Here is a 15,000-nt window from a genome sequence, read left to right as displayed (position 1 = left end):
GCGTGGTGAATGACCCAGCAAAGGAAGGCCTAAATGTGCGGGATGTCCCCAGCAGGCCCATCCCCAATGCGATGTGTGTTTTCTCCCCCACAGGATGCGGGAGACCCCGGGGCGCGAGGAGTCGGAGCCGGGCATGGAGGCCCCGTGCGCGGCACCGTGCCACGCGCAGCGCATCCTGCAGACACTCAACGCGTACCGGCGGAGCGGCACCCTCACCGACGTGGTGCTGCGCGCCGGCGGCCGCGACTTCCCATGCCACCGCGCCGCGCTCAGCGCGGCCAGTGCCCACTTCCGCAGCCTCTTCGCGGCCGCCCGGCCCGAGCGTGCAGCGGCCGTGGTCCCGGTAGGACCCGAGGCGCCCGAGACGGCCGCGGCGCTGGCCGTAGTGCTCGACTACGTGTACGGCGCGGGCGTGCGATTGCGCGCCGAGGAGGAGGCGACCGCGGTGCTGGCTCTGGCTGAGCGGCTGGGCGTGGCGGGGCTGCGCGAGGCGTGCGCTCGTTTCCTCGAGGGTCGCCTGCGGGCCGCCAACAGCCTGGCGCTGCGCCGCGTGGCCGCCGCCTTCTCGCTCGCCTCTCTGGCCGAGCGCTGCGGCCTCGTGCTGCGCCAGGCCTTCGTGGAGGTGACGCGCCACGCAGACTTCCTGGAGCTGGCGCCGGATGAGGTGGCGGCGCTGCTGGCCGACCCAGCTCTGCGCGTGGCGCGCGAGGAGGCCGTGTTCGAGGCAGCCATGCGCTGGGTGCGCCACGACGCACCGGCTCGCCGCGGGCACCTGCGTCGCCTGCTGGAGCACGTGCGCCTGCCGCTGCTGGCGCCCGCCTACTTTCTGGAGAAGGTGGAGGCTGACGAGCTGCTGCAGGCCTGCAGCGACTGCCGCCCGCTGCTGCTCGAGGCCAGCGCCTGCTTCATCCTGGGCAGGGAGGCGGGCGCGCTGCGGGCCCGGCCGCGGAGGTATGGCCTCCCACTTGCTAGCCTTGCACCCCAGCGAGGCCTCTTGCCTTTCCCAGCTCTGGCTCCTTCACTGCCCCTCTTGAAATGTCACCGTTTCCTGATACCTGGCAGTCTGCCTTGAAGAGTTAGGCTTGTGAGAGCAGGATGCATTCTAATTCCAGCGCCATCCGTCATTCTGAGAAACGGGTCCTGTTGGGATCTGCTCTCTAGGGACCCACTGGCTAGTAAGACAAGCACACAAAGGCACGAGAAACATCCACTCCACCAGAGCAATGCCAGGCCCGGAGACTATAGGTGGGAAAGTCTACCATGGCCCTTCATCTCTGAGGGACAGAAGACAGTGATGCTGTCTCTAACTTTGAGCGCAAGGCAGGGACACAAAATGGGTTAGGAAAGCACTTAGCCGGAGGGTATGGAAAACTCGGTGAGGCCATAAACCCAAAGGGTCAATGGCGAGAGCTTTGTAAGAGGTCTGAGTCATCTTGCTCATGGCAATTCCCCATTAGGAGGGGCTAGGGGGAAGGATGCAGTACCTTAGCTGTTAGGGATGGAGGATTCTTATCAGCACAATTTAGCCCTTAATCCAAGAGCCCCTCACTCTCCTCCTCTGTAAAAGGGGCAATAATCCTAACAGCCATCTGAAGGATTAAACAAAGGAAGGGGAAAGGCTTTGGGGAAAGCCTTTTTTCTGTAACTTAGAGGCCAGTAGACTAAGGTAAGGTTTAGTAGCTCCCTTCTTATCCATAACCAGAGGTAAGGCTGTAAGTGATGGGTTCCAGGGGCAGGGCAGACAGAAGGGCAGTGGCATTGCATGGTGTGATCCAAACAGCGAGAAAGAAACGGGGCTTGGCGCTGGAACCCCAGAAGAATAACAAACCCAAGGGCTAGGGATATCGCTTAGAGGCAACGCGCACTGGAGTTCTGGTTCAGTAATCGCCTGCACCGTTTGCGGGAGGTGGAGGTGGCTTGGGAAAGGGCCGCAGCGTGCGTGTACAGCTATCGGGTTTCTCCTCACCCCAGATTTATGGACCTAGCCGAAATGATCGTGGTCATTGGCGGGTGCGACAGAAAGGGGCTTTTGAAGCTGCCTTTCGCTGACGCTTACCACCCAGAGAGTCAGCGCTGGACCCCGCTGCCCAGCCTGCCTGGGTACACACGCTCTGAATTTGCCTCCTGTGCACTCCGAAATGACATTTACGTTTCTGGTGAGGACACAACTGGAGTAGGAGCCTCCCGGTCCCCCCACTCCCCACATACACGCCTTGTTTACTCCTCCCCAGTCGGAAGATGGGGGCCGGCTTTTCCATAATCCCCTACAGCTAGTGGCTAAAACCATGTGGTCCAGCAAAGCCAGTCACCTGTGGGAAGTGTTGATGCTAGGCTTGGGACAGGAAGGCCTTAAACTGTGACTTTGCTCTGACAGGAAGGCCACCTGGTCATTCCTGGTCCCTAAACCTCATCCTCACTTCCTGTGTGGAAACTGTATAATAATCCCAGCACCTCAGAGAGATGAGGATGGAAAGGAAGAGGCCCTGCTTTCCCCTGGCCCATCACACATTCTTAAAGATTGTCTTGAGGATCCCCCTCCCCGTTTGGTTCCCGGAGCTCGACTGGTATTGCACCGCAGGGCAGCTGGTTATAGGCACCCTCCACTCCCTGGATCTCTCTGATATCCTGTCCTTCCATTCAGAGCACACCGTCTGGGTGATAGGCCTAGTCTTACCCCAACCCAATGAGAAAGCCTTCCTATGCTCTTACGCCTTCCCTTGGATTTAGGGGTGCTTTTTGGCTCTTTGGGGACACTGGGAGTTAGTAAGAGATCTAGGGGAAGACAACTGTTTCTTTCCCCATAGGAGGTCACATCAACAGCAGAGATGTCTGGATGTTTAGCTCCCATCTGCACACCTGGATCAAGGTTGCCTCCATGCACAAGGGCCGGTGGAGGCACAAGATGGTGACCCTGCAGGGACAGGTAGGAACACTCTGGCTGCTGCTGCCCTGAGATCCAGGATGTAGGGAAGGAGGGCTCTGAGGCTTCAGAACATTAGAAAGGACTTGCTAGATCATATGATAGTGCTAACAGTCATCACAGCAGCTGGGCGTGGTGGCTCACACCTGTAATCTCAGCGCGTGGGAGGCTGAGGCAAGAGGGTCATGAGTTTGAGGCCAGCCCAGGCTCCATAGCAAGACCCTGTCTCAACATCACCGCCACTCCCTGATAAGTAGCCATCACTGTAAGAATACAGTTCGGTGGCAAACGGTTTGGGTCGTGAGACCAAACAGACCAGGTACTGAGTCTTGACTCTGCCGCTTACAAGCAAAATACAGCCAGTTGTCTTTGTAAACTTCATTCTGCGTCCAGAAACACACAGGAATCGGGTGCGTGGGTGGTTACCCTTAGTAACCACTCGAGTTATTACTAAGCGTCATCCGCAGCTGGAGTATTCCTCATTCGGACACTTGTCTCCTGCCCCCAGCATTGAACAGGGAAGGGGGTTCCTGAACTAGGGAGAGAGGAACATGGCCAGGCAGAGTCTGCGCTGAGATGCCCCTGGCGGGCTTACAGATTGGAGCGGCGGGGTGTTGGAGTCGCCTGTAGCTCTGAATCCCGAGTCTCTGGCTTTTGTCTTCGCCCTCAGCTCTTTGCAGTGGGTGGTTTCGATGGCCTGCGGCGCCTGCGCAGCGTTGAGCGCTACGACCCATTCTCCAACACCTGGGAGGCCACGGCGCCCCTGCCGGAGGCCGTGAGTTCTGCAGCGGTGGCGCCCTGCGCTGGTCAGCTCTACGTGATTGGGGGCGCTGGGCAGGACGGTGTCAACACTGACAAGGTGTGCTCAGGCCTTGGGGTTAGGATTAGAGGCTTCATGGAAACGGAGTGGCCTACTGTGTGCAGGATAGATCTGGGACTGGTGTGAGACAATCTAATTTTCTGAATCCAGTCAGCACTCCGGTAATCATTTCCCAGATTTCGATCAAGGAAATGAGATGCCTTCAATCACAGCACTCAGGAGGCAAAGACAGGCAGATCCCTGAGTTCGAGGTCAGCCTGGTCTACAGAGCGACTGCCAGGACTACAGAGAAACCCTGTCTTGAAAAAATCGGGCAGAGGTGGTGCATGCCTTAAATTCCAGCACTCGGGAGGCAGAGATAGGTGGATCTCTGTGAGTTCGAGGCCAGCCTGGTTCTCAGAGTGAGTTCCAGGACAGGCTTCAAAGCTACAGAGAAAAACCCTGTCTCGAAAAATCCAAGAGAGAGGGAGCGAGGGAGAGAGAAACTCACTGAGACACCTGAACTCTTCTGATTGGTACCATCCATGTGGGTTTCATAGATTTTAAAAACTGAAAGACTGAACCAGGCAGTGGTGGTGCGTGCTTTTAATGCCAGCACTAGGGAGGCAGAGGCAGGCAGATTTCTGAGTTTTGAGGACAGCCTGTGTTTACAGAGTGAATTCCAGGACAGCAAGAGCTACACAGTGAAACCCTATCTTTAGCCCCCCTCAAAAAAAAATAAAAATTAATTTTTTGAAAGATTGGGGCTGGAGGGATGGTTGAAAGGTCAGGAGTACTTGCCGCTCATACAAAGGACCAGCGTTTAGTTCCCAGCACCCATGTCAGGTGCTCACAACTGCCTTTCACTTTAACTAGATCCGACACGTTCTTCTGGCCTCCGCAGGACATAGAGAGACACACATAAATAAAAGTAATCTTATAAAAATTAGACGACGGAGGTACTATTGATTAAAATGCTTTTCCTCCATTAAAAAAAAAGTGTCTATTATAAGCTGGGGTTATAGGATGCAGCAAGCTCTAGGTTTGATTCCCAGCACATCATAAGCCAATCATAGTGGGATACAAATTAGGGTAATCTGCCAGGTATTCCTAGAGACAGAGGTAAGAGGACGCCGGTGGAGGGCAGTTCTCCAGGTGAGGCTCGTTCACCACAGCTGTCCCTCCTGCAGGTGCAATGCTTTGACCCTAAGGAGGACCAGTGGAGTCTGCGATCACCGGCACCCTTCCTGCAGCGGTGTCTGGACGCCGTCTCCCTGGAGGACACCATTTACGTGGTGGGTGGCCTCATGAGTAAGATTTTCACCTACGACCCTGGCACCGACGTCTGGGGAGAGGCAGCCGAGCTGCCGGGCCCTGTGGTAAGTGAGGGCTGCTGCACTGGCAGATCCAGGAGTGCAGACCCACTCCCAAGGCTCTGGAGCTTACAATGACTCCGCGCTAGATAGCATCCCACAGTCCCCTTGCTTGTCCTCCCAATGACAAATCTCCTCTCATGAGAGGTTGGCCCAGGGCCATCAGTTGGGCTGTAGTAAGTCAGTATCTAGAATCCAAATGCTATGATTCTGGTCTACCACAAAGGTACCAACTAGCAAGGAGTAGGCAAGGGACTTGCTAAGTTCCTTGCTCCAGTGACATCAGCGACCAGAGGTGCAAATCTTGAGTGTCCATAGCCTCTCGTCCCCCCCACCCCCCATGCTGCCCCAAGACTCCAGAGAAACTATGGAGATGTATAATTGATGGTCTCGGTCAGTTCTGGCCCTGGGTGATTCCAAGGCCTAGGTTCCCGGCTCTGAATAAGACTGCAGGATGGTGTTACTGTTTGCATGCATACAATCTAGCCATGGTTTTTAGATCAAGTGAAGGATATCCCACATAAGATGTCAGTGATGAGGGTGGTTGCTCTTTGAACTGTGCAGAGAGACCTAAGACACAGCAGGTGACTTGTCCGGGCCATTTATTTAGTAAGGGTCAGGTTCACCCAATTATTTAGTCTCCATCCAGATTGCCTAGTCAGTCCGTAGGAAGGCTCTGCTATGTGGCATGGCCAACTAGAACCAAGAGAGTCCCTGGCCGCATCCCAGTTAACTGTCTGTCTGTCTGTCCACTCAGGAGAGCTGTGGCCTGACGGTGTGTGACGGGAAGGTCCACATTCTTGGTGGGCGGGACGAACATGGGGAGAGCACCAATAGCGTCTTCACCTTTGATCCTAGTAGTGGGCAGGTGGAAGCCCAGCCATCACTGCAACGCTGCACCAGCTCTCACGGCTGCGTCACCATTGTCCAGAGCCTGAGCAGGTGACTGGGACAGGCTGAGCCAGGAGGAAATTAGGGCACAGCAGTTGGCTCTTCCTGGAACTTCATGTGAATAGTCCTTTAATTTATTGCCCCTTTCCTTGTAGAAATAAAACGTTTTTCAGAAGTTGGGTGTGTTCTAGCTCGTGCCTGCTTTGTCCAGAGGTGGTATCCCTATCAGTTCCTTCTTGCTTTTGCAGCTTGCCAGGACTCCTCTGCCACTGTGGGCCACCCAGACAGCCATACTTACTTAGACTACTGTTCTGGACACTGGAGAGTGCAATTGGCATGAGGACGAAGGTGCCAGCAGATTCTGTCTGGTGAGGCTCTACTTTTTAAGTTCCCCTCCACCTCTCCAAATGACGCTAATCCAGATGACTTACTCATCTACCCGATGGACCCTACTTCTTTCTCAATTTTATCCATTTACTATAGTGAGTTCATGTTGTATGTATACATGTGCATGAAGTACATGCAGAGGCCAGAGGACAACTCTGTGGAGTCTGTTCTCTTCTCATCTTTACCTGAGTTCTGGGGATCCCAACTCAGGTCATCGGGCAGCATGGCAAGCAGTTTGCCCGCTGAGCCACTGTCACCCGTCCCCATTCAATGCTATGACAGAGGATGAGGTCTATGTAGCAGTTTTGGAGGAATGTCTGCATCCAGCTGTTAGCACACCCATTACCTCGTTTCCTTTTATTAATGTAGACATGTATTCTTTTTATTTTACTGTGTCATGGCATCCGTCTGGAGGTCAGATGACCAAACTGTGGAAGTTGGTTCTCTTCTAACATGTGGGGTCCAGGGACCGAACTCCAACCAGCAGGCTTAGCTGCAGCAAGAGCCTTTATACACTCACTGAGCCATCTCTCCAGGCCCAGCATTTTGTTTCAGGGTGAAAGGTACCACAGCGACAGGCCAGGGTGTACCTGGTGAGACACAACTCTGAGGCCACTGTATACTTGGTGTGGCCCAGGGAGGCCACTGTATACTTGGTGTGGCCCAGGGCTCCAGAGCAGACAGTTTCCAGGGAGGCTGCAGCCCCAGGTACTGGCTGGCCCCATCTGCAGGCCCTCTGCACTCAGATTGCCTTTGTAAAGGAGCCTGTTTCCCATCGCCCATCCTCAAAGCCCCAGGGCCAGCACAGCCGGGCACAAAGGCTCTGGTCCCAGCTGAGCTCCAGTACCACAGATTAGGAAAGTGGCCATCTGGACACAGCTGATAATGGCAGCAGGGGGAGGAGCACAGACCAGCACCCGAAGGGGACACTCAGGACAAAGCAAGGGTACCTACTGCATGTATACCCAGGAACAATAGGCGCCCATCCAGGGCCAACTCTTCTAAAGGATATGTGTCTCCCCTGGCTGGACACTTCCTGAGGGCCAAGCAGTGACGGACCCCAAGCTTGCCACTCAGATTCCCCAAGGACCCTCTTTTTAAATTTTATCCAATTACTACAGTGTGACTGCTCTTCTGTGCACACACCCCCTGCTGGGACACAGGCAAGACAAGAGCAAAATCGCTACAGCACCCTTCCACTAGAAATAGGTGAAATTCACAATCGTGACAGGAAACCTCACTCAGATCAGATGAATGCTGGGACATACAGCAGCGCTTCAGTCTGGAGGGACGCTAGTGACACTGAGTCACACTAGCCCAACTGAGCTCAAACCCAGAGACCCACACAGTGGAGACAACCAATGCCCAGTTGTCCTCCACAAACGGTGACTGGAGGGTAATATTTTTACTAGAGACTGAACCCAGGACCTCAACCATGCCAGGAAAGTGCTCAATTTTTAAAGCCACGTATTAGGTCATTGCAATTGATGTTTACAGACCTGTGATTGAAAACGTTTCAACACGCCTTTAATCCCAGCACTCGGGAGGCAGAGGCAGGTGGATCTCTGTGAGTTCGAGACCAGCCTGGTCTACAAGAGCTAGTTCCAGGACAGGCTCCAAAACCGCAGAGAAACCCTGTCTCGAAAAAAAAAAAAAAATGAAATGTTTCAATTGCGGAACAAATTCAGCAGTATATGTAAGTGGATAAAGAATATCAGACTTGGGCTGGAGAGATGGCTCAGAGGTTAAGAGCACTGACTGCTCTTCCAGAGGTCCTGAGTTCAATTCCCAGCAACCACATGGTGGCTCACAGCCATCTATGAGATCTGGTGCCCTCTTCTGGCCTGCAGGCATACATGGAAGTAATGTTTTTTTTTTAAATATTTATTTATTTATTATGTATACAATATTCTGTCTGTGTGTATGTCTGCAGGCCAGAAGAGGGCACCAGACCTCATTCTAGATGGTTGTGAGCCATCATGTGGTTGCCAGGAATTGAACTCAGGACCTTTGGAAGAGCAGGCAATGCTCTTAACCACTGAGCCATCTCTCCAGCCCCCACATGGAAGTAATGTTGCAAACATAATAAATCTTTAAAAAAAAAAATTTTCAGACTTGAAACTTGGAACCAGTACTTTTCACGATTCAATTAGCGAGCATTTGAGGGAGTTATTTATTGCACTTGTGGACACGTTGTTAGTTCTAGACTATATAGAGTACCAGGCGTCAACTATGTCTTAAAAAGATACCTAAACAGTGAGGATGGGTTGTTCATTGTTCCCAGTGCATCTTTCTCTTGTAGGTTAGGGGTAGGGTGGGCAAAAGACTCGTTTCAGAGCTATCCAGGGCTGAGGTGAACATCAGGAGAATATATACCCCCTTACACAGCACAGGCTAGGCTTGCTGCCAACCAGCTAGGAATAGAATTTGCCCAATACAAAGATTATTAAATGTTAGAGGACCCAAGGGGTTACAATCACTTTATACATACTACAGCTTTGATTAAAAAAAAAAAAACCCACATTTTTAGCATCAAAATCTAATAGCCCTAAGGAAGAAACAGTACTGCAAACTATCAAGCAGGCCAGGAGGCAAAGGCAGGCTGACCTGAGTTCAAGGCCTGTCCAGTCTAGAGAGGGTTCCAGGACAGCCAGGGATATAGGGAAACCATCAAGCAGAAGCAGGTGGTCTGAGTTGCAGACCAGTCAGGAATATGACCCTGCCTCAAAACCCACAGGGTCATGCTTCTGCTCAACAGCACCACCTTGAACAAGTGCCAGAAACTGGGAGCTTCCAGTGAGTTCTATCTGTAAGATCTGGTGCCCTCTTCTGGTGTGCAGGTACCAATACTGTACATCTGCACCCGACACGTAAGGAATTAAGTTAGCTAATAGCCGCTGGTCTTTTGGCCTAGTCAGGCTGCACCCCAGGCCCTTGACACCTTCATCCCAAGTCTTCTCTCTGGTACCAGAGTATAGAATTTCCAGGCTAACTTTAATTCCTTACAAAAAACCATATCGATAGTAAATGCTTTCAAGATATTATGCCAATAATTTCTGCATTTACCATATTTTCCAAAACATAATGGCTAAGTACAAGACTTAGAAATGTGGATTCATTCTAAAGACAGCTTTATATTTCAAACTTCTGAGTTCAAAGGCATGAGAAATTCTTTTTATTTTAGGAAAGCTGAGATTAAGACACCACTGCATGGTAAAACAGAGGCCAATCTACTTTCTACTTGCAGGGTAAGTGTAACAGGCCTTCATAGAAAGCAATTACCCACCAAGCCATCTTGTTGGCCCACCCAAGATTTCTTACATGCCAGGGGAAGGTATCACACTTGTAGCCCTCCAGGCTGGGGACACAAGCTTATTGTGTGTAAGGACCTGGGTTCCATCATGAGCACCAAAGCCTACCTGTTCTAACCCTGAACTGTGTAACACAGGGTCCACCAGCTGTCACAGACCCCAGCTTAAACCAAGAGGATAAGCAACACTTCTCAGGCCAACACAGCTCAGTCACAGTTGAACACTGGACACAATCCAGTCAGGCATTATGTTTTTGTGCAAGATTTTATTAAATGTCTGTACAGGACAACATCCAGCCTCCAGGTGCAGTTGCCAAGACCCTGAAACAAAACAAAACAATGTAAGAAAAAACTCATCCGAGTGCTTTCATTTATTACGAAGTGTACGCTCCCATGAGGGTTTGACTCAAACACACCCCAGTACACGAGGCAGCGAAGGTTTGTGGGGTTGTCACCACATTCCAACTCGTATCCTTCCACAATAAGTTCTGACAGTGTGTAAGTAATTACACACACTGAAACATCAGAACTAACAGTAAAAACAAACAAAACTCCAAACAGGTCTGTGTGGCCCAGGAAGGTCCCACAGACATACCTGTTAGGCTGTAGGCACTGGCTGGGGCATGGCAGGCGGCTCTGGCTTCCCGCCCTTCTGCTCTGAGATGGGGGTGGTGGGCAAGATTTCGTCCTTTGGCTCCACAATGCTCACGTGATCTGGCAGAGGCTTCTTGGGGCCGATCTTACCACTTGGATCCCAGGGCAGCATGATCTTCACTTTGATGCCCAGCACACCTAAAAGACACCAGGGCTAAAATTGAGCTGGGATTTTTACCAGCTGCCACCATACAACAGGAAAGCAAGGAGACAGTGGTACCTACTGCCACACGGCCCTTCTCAGACAAATGCCTCTAAATCAATCAGTGCGCAGGACACTTTTGCCAGAGGAACCAAGCCCAGCACCACAGAACATGGCACTGACAAGGCCCAAGAGCAGGACGTGACCTTTCTGACTCGTCATCTTGTCATCACCGAAGGGCACACGGAAGGCTGAGACAGGGACAATGCAAGTCTTCACAGCCCCGTAACCAACAGCTCCCCCCACAAGACAAGGCCGTGGAAACACAGCTGTCTGCTAGTCTACCCTAGGCACTCCGAGCCACCCAGCACTACTCAGCTCAGCTACAGAGCCTAGGCCCTGGCTCCTCCCCAGCACAGCTGCTCACCCTGTCTGAGGAGCACATGGCGTACGGCGGTGTCGACGTAGTAGTTGACAGGGTCTCCACTGTGGATCATCAAACCATCCACGAACTTCATGGACTTGGCCCTCTGTCCTCGGAGCTTCCCGGACACCACGACCTCGCAGCCCTTGGCCCCACTCTCCATGATGAACCGAAGCACGCCATAGCAGGCCCTTTGGGAGAAACCCACTGGTTACCAAAGACACAACCTGCCTGCCCCTCCCACCAAGTTAATTCTCAAATGGTAGCTTGGGGAAAAAACTACCAGACTTCAGCCAAAACAACAATCTGCTGCCCAGATGCTTTTCTGCCCTGGCTTGTGTTAGAATCAGCTCTGAAGAATGAACTCTTTATACCATTATGTCCAGGTCCTTCTCCAGGCCATTATCTGGGCTGGCCAAGCTCAAGTGGAGGTATTTCTTCACATCTTTAATTATTATGGAGTCATGTTTCCATTACATGGGTTCAGGGGAACTGAACTCGGGTTGTCAGGCTTGCCTTTGTCTTGGCGACAAGCACCTTTGTGTGAACCGTCTCTGCTGTTAGGAGATACTTTTTGGAGACTGGGTCTCACTACATAATCCTGGCTGTTTGGAATTTGCAGAGATCCACCACATCTGGCAGAAACAGGTTATTTTGGGGGTGGGGGGAAAGGCTTGCTAAGTGGTTCCAGGGCCCACCCTAGCTGAGATGCACAGGAAGAGCCTCTATAACATTAGCCACCTTGATTCTCAGAGAACCAAAAAACTTTTATGCCTATCAAACACTAACATTAAAAAGCATAAAGACTGGGTGTGGTGGCTCACCCTTTTAATCCCAGTACTAGGGAGGTAGGGGAAGGCGGATCTGAGTTGAAGTCAATCTGAATTCTCGACAGTCAAGCCCATGCAGACAAACCACCTCAAAAAAGAACCTTGCCCCACCAGGTAAGGTGGTGAAGGCCTTTAATTTTGTTGGGCCATCTCAGAATTAAAGGCCAGCTAGAGTCACAGTTGAGACCCTGTGTCTCAAAACATAAACTTGGCCTTCTCATAACAAAGGCAGGGCAGAACAAATTTTTTTAAAACGAAGTCAAACCAGCTCAGGCAGAGTCCCACATCGCTTAGTGCCACACAACTTACAGAACTGTTATCTTTATAATCCTCACAAATGCATTAGATCCACACTGACTTCTAACTTGTTTTGAAATGTGCACTGTCCCAGAAGCACTAACGCTATATCTACTAACTATGGACACCACACAGGAGCAATGACAGGATGCTTCACCACCCACCAATCAAGGGTGCTTTCTAAACCTCAAAGAACCAACAGATATATCCCCCATGATTTTCTTTTGTTACGTTCTCAGTGTACCCAAATATTCCTATTATAGTACTGACCATGCTATATACCCAGGCTGGCCTGTAACTAAGCAACCCTCCTCCTGGTCTCTCAAGTGTTGGGATTATAGGCAACTAGGTCTTGTAAGCCTAATTGTTCAGGGGGCAGGGGCTCCTTATTGTCACACCAACAGAGACTAGATGATCCTGTCACTGAAGAGGTTAACTGCTACCAAAGTGTCAGGCACACATTGATGCACAGCAGGGCACGACCACCAAGTCCTAGACACTCACCTTCGCACAGCAAGCCCTCCGAGGAGTTTGTAACGTAGAGACTCAGCCTGAGCAATGGCACACAGACCTCTTGTGGCCACTTTCTCTGCATAAAGCTTTAAAAGAAGAAAGGGACATATTTATTACTTAGTAGTTTTCATTAAAGCCATAGTAATATTCCTTAAATACCTCATTGCCCTTCTCAGATTCCCCACAACCACGCTAGGGAGTGATGGGATAGCCTATCCACCTATGTATCAATTTCACACACAAATGGAGTGAAAAGCACTTCGGCCACCAGAATACTCCCATAAATTTAAGAATATCATTTGTAGTTTTTAGACAGGATTCTACTAAGGCAGTGCTGACTGGCTCTGCCCTTGCCACTATCCTGCCTTCTGGGTGCCAGGATAAAAGGTATGCCCCCTGCCATGCATGGCAAGCACACTACTTAAAGAAAATTCTGAGAAGTATCAATCCATGTAGAATATTCATCGGCCATGCCAAAGGCTTCCAGAAGTACCACTCTACATTTAGAACCAACATCTAAATCCAGTCTACAATAGCCCTGGATATAAGCAGGGGACCTCACCTCCACGCTGCCCTCAGGGAAGCCGAACCTCTTCTGGACCACTGCGGTCAGCTCTCTGATCCGGCGACCCTTCTCACCAAGAACATTCTGTGTTCTGCAGAGAGGAAAAGTTATAATTCACTCAACGCCTCATGAGCAATCTATCACTCTGCAAGAACATACGTTAAATACAAAGGATTAAGGTAAAGTCTTCTTAAATGAGGTTAAAAAAAAAAAAGCAACCACACTTACCAAGGCCAGGTTCTCACACACCTGTCCAAGTTTACACACCCATCTTAGTACACACAGTGATTACAGGTGACAGCTGAAGTCAACTACATTTTTACCTGGTGGCTAAAATAATGATTTCTGTTCTGGTTGGTGTGACTCGGACTTCAACCCCGGAGTAGCCATCTTCAGCCAGTTCCCGAGTGAGAAACTCATTCAGTTCGGCTTTGAAAATGCCATCGGCCACAAACTAAACCAAAGAAATTACATTCAGAGTTAAGACAGGGTGGAGGTTTCCCTTAGAGCCAGCACTACCCCCAGTGGCCCTGCGGGAAGGCAGACAACCCTTCTCAGACAAATGCCTCTAGGTCATCTTGAGGAAGTTTCTTTGACCGGTGCTTTCAGCTGGGCCACAGAACGCGGCACAGTGAGGCCTCCTGGACAAAAGACAACACCTCCTCTTCAGACTTGTCATCACCTCTTCATCGAAGGGTTTTAGGACACGACGGACAAACGCATAACAAACGTAAAACCCTATTCTCGAGCGGCCCCTCTGCAGCTCACTGAGCACAGCAAGGACAGTGTGCGTAGCGTCTACCAAGATAAAGAGGGCAGATCCTAACTCGACAAAGCATGGTGGACAACAGCTTTGAGGTCTGCGTGCATGAGCACAACGACAGGTCATTTATTCCTAAACCCGATGATCTTCACACTTCTTCCCCATGGAATGACCAAGTCTGGAGCGCTTTGGCTGCAGATCCCCGGAAGGAGAGCGGCGCCAATAGTCAGCAGCTTTCAAGACGACGGAGAAGGTACTGCTAAACTTAACTTCACTAACCATACACACTGCATGAGCTCACGCCCTCAAACTAATCCCGGCGCCCAAAAATCGCTCCATGAAGGAGCCCGGTGCTCCTCTCCGGCCCAGACCCTCCCCAGCCACACTGCGCTAGCCCGGAGCCGGCCCGACACCCCATCCACGTCCATCCGCGGCCCGCAGAGACGCCAGACGGCAGCAGCCGCCCCCCGGGATCCGTCGCGGGGATGCGGGTCTTACTGTGGCAGCCGCAGCAGGCGCCGCGAGGCCCCGCGCCGGGCCCCGATGCTCACCTTCCTCTTCTTAGAAATCTGCACCGCCATCTTGCCGCCGCGCGCCCCCGAGAGGAAAGGAAGTGGCTCGCGGGCGGAAGTGGGTATAAAGGGCGCGGAACGACGACGCTACGCCACGCGACGGCGACGCTCGCCAGTGCTCATGGGAAATGAAGTCTCTCGTTAGTAAAGGCGAAAAGGGAGGAGGGTAACCTAGCAACCCGTAGTGTAGGCGGAACAGGAAGTGCAAATCTAATTCTGGTATGAAAGAAATATCAAAGTTCTCTAGCGCGGAGCACACCTGTGATTCCATCACTATAGAGGTGGAGGCTGGAGGGTCGGTCATTCCCAACTACATAGTGAGTTCATCGCTAGCTTGTGCTGGTACGTGAGCCCCCTACTCAAAAATAAACAAAAACTTGAACAGAACAACCTTGAGGCAAGAAATACAAACCATAGGTATAAGCACACTAGCAGAGTTTACCCAGCATGGAACCCTTTTGCTTACACCTTCAGGACCACACTAATGAAAACTTTCATTGAAATTCATTTAGGGAAGTTTTTTTTTTTTTTTTTTTTTTTTTTTTTTTTTTTTTTTTTTT

The 15,000-nt window shown here is 51.3% G+C and overlaps 3 protein-coding genes and 2 non-coding genes across 5 annotated transcripts in view; 2 read left to right on the top strand and 3 right to left on the bottom strand.

Moving 5' to 3' along the window:
* The first annotated feature begins 94 nt into the window (after nt 1-94).
* On the top strand, nt 95-6,095 carry Klhl35 (kelch like family member 35). Its single transcript, XM_026784406.1, has 6 exons — nt 95-951; nt 1,972-2,156; nt 2,805-2,923; nt 3,591-3,779; nt 4,910-5,098; nt 5,850-6,095. The coding sequence occupies exons 1-6, from the start codon at nt 95-97 to the stop codon at nt 6,036-6,038; spliced, it is 1,728 nt and encodes a 575-aa protein (XP_026640207.1). The 3' UTR covers nt 6,039-6,095.
* A 3,831-nt stretch (nt 6,096-9,926) lies between these two features.
* Nucleotides 9,927-14,501, bottom strand: Rps3 (ribosomal protein S3). Its single transcript, XM_005357517.3, has 7 exons — nt 14,420-14,501; nt 13,429-13,559; nt 13,103-13,196; nt 12,532-12,626; nt 10,904-11,091; nt 10,276-10,472; nt 9,927-10,001 (listed from the first exon to the last, which is right to left on the bottom strand). The coding sequence occupies exons 1-6, from the start codon at nt 14,447-14,449 to the stop codon at nt 10,279-10,281; spliced, it is 732 nt and encodes a 243-aa protein (XP_005357574.1). The 5' UTR covers nt 14,450-14,501; the 3' UTR covers nt 9,927-10,001; nt 10,276-10,278.
* On the bottom strand, nt 10,570-10,714 carry LOC113457351. The gene has a single exon (XR_003377943.1). It is a non-coding gene; the product is annotated as a small nucleolar RNA SNORD15 (small nucleolar RNA).
* On the bottom strand, nt 13,655-13,800 carry LOC113457352. Its single transcript, XR_003377944.1, has one exon. It is a non-coding gene; the product is annotated as a small nucleolar RNA SNORD15 (small nucleolar RNA).
* Arrb1 (arrestin beta 1) overlaps nt 13,928-15,000 on the top strand; it is a 100,514-nt gene continuing 99,441 nt past the window's right edge. The window contains exon 1 of the mRNA XM_026784325.1: nt 13,928-14,121. Within this exon, the coding sequence (XP_026640126.1) occupies nt 13,943-14,121 (179 nt within the window). The 5' untranslated portion in view covers nt 13,928-13,942. The remainder of the gene's footprint in view (nt 14,122-15,000) is intronic.

The sequence above is a fragment of the Microtus ochrogaster genome, chromosome 22, assembly GCF_000317375.1.
Source record: "Microtus ochrogaster isolate Prairie Vole_2 chromosome 22, MicOch1.0, whole genome shotgun sequence".
NCBI classification, from domain to species: domain Eukaryota; kingdom Metazoa; phylum Chordata; class Mammalia; order Rodentia; family Cricetidae; genus Microtus; species Microtus ochrogaster.
Note: the sequence above shows the minus strand (reverse complement) of the source record. Positions and strands in the feature narration are given on the sequence as shown.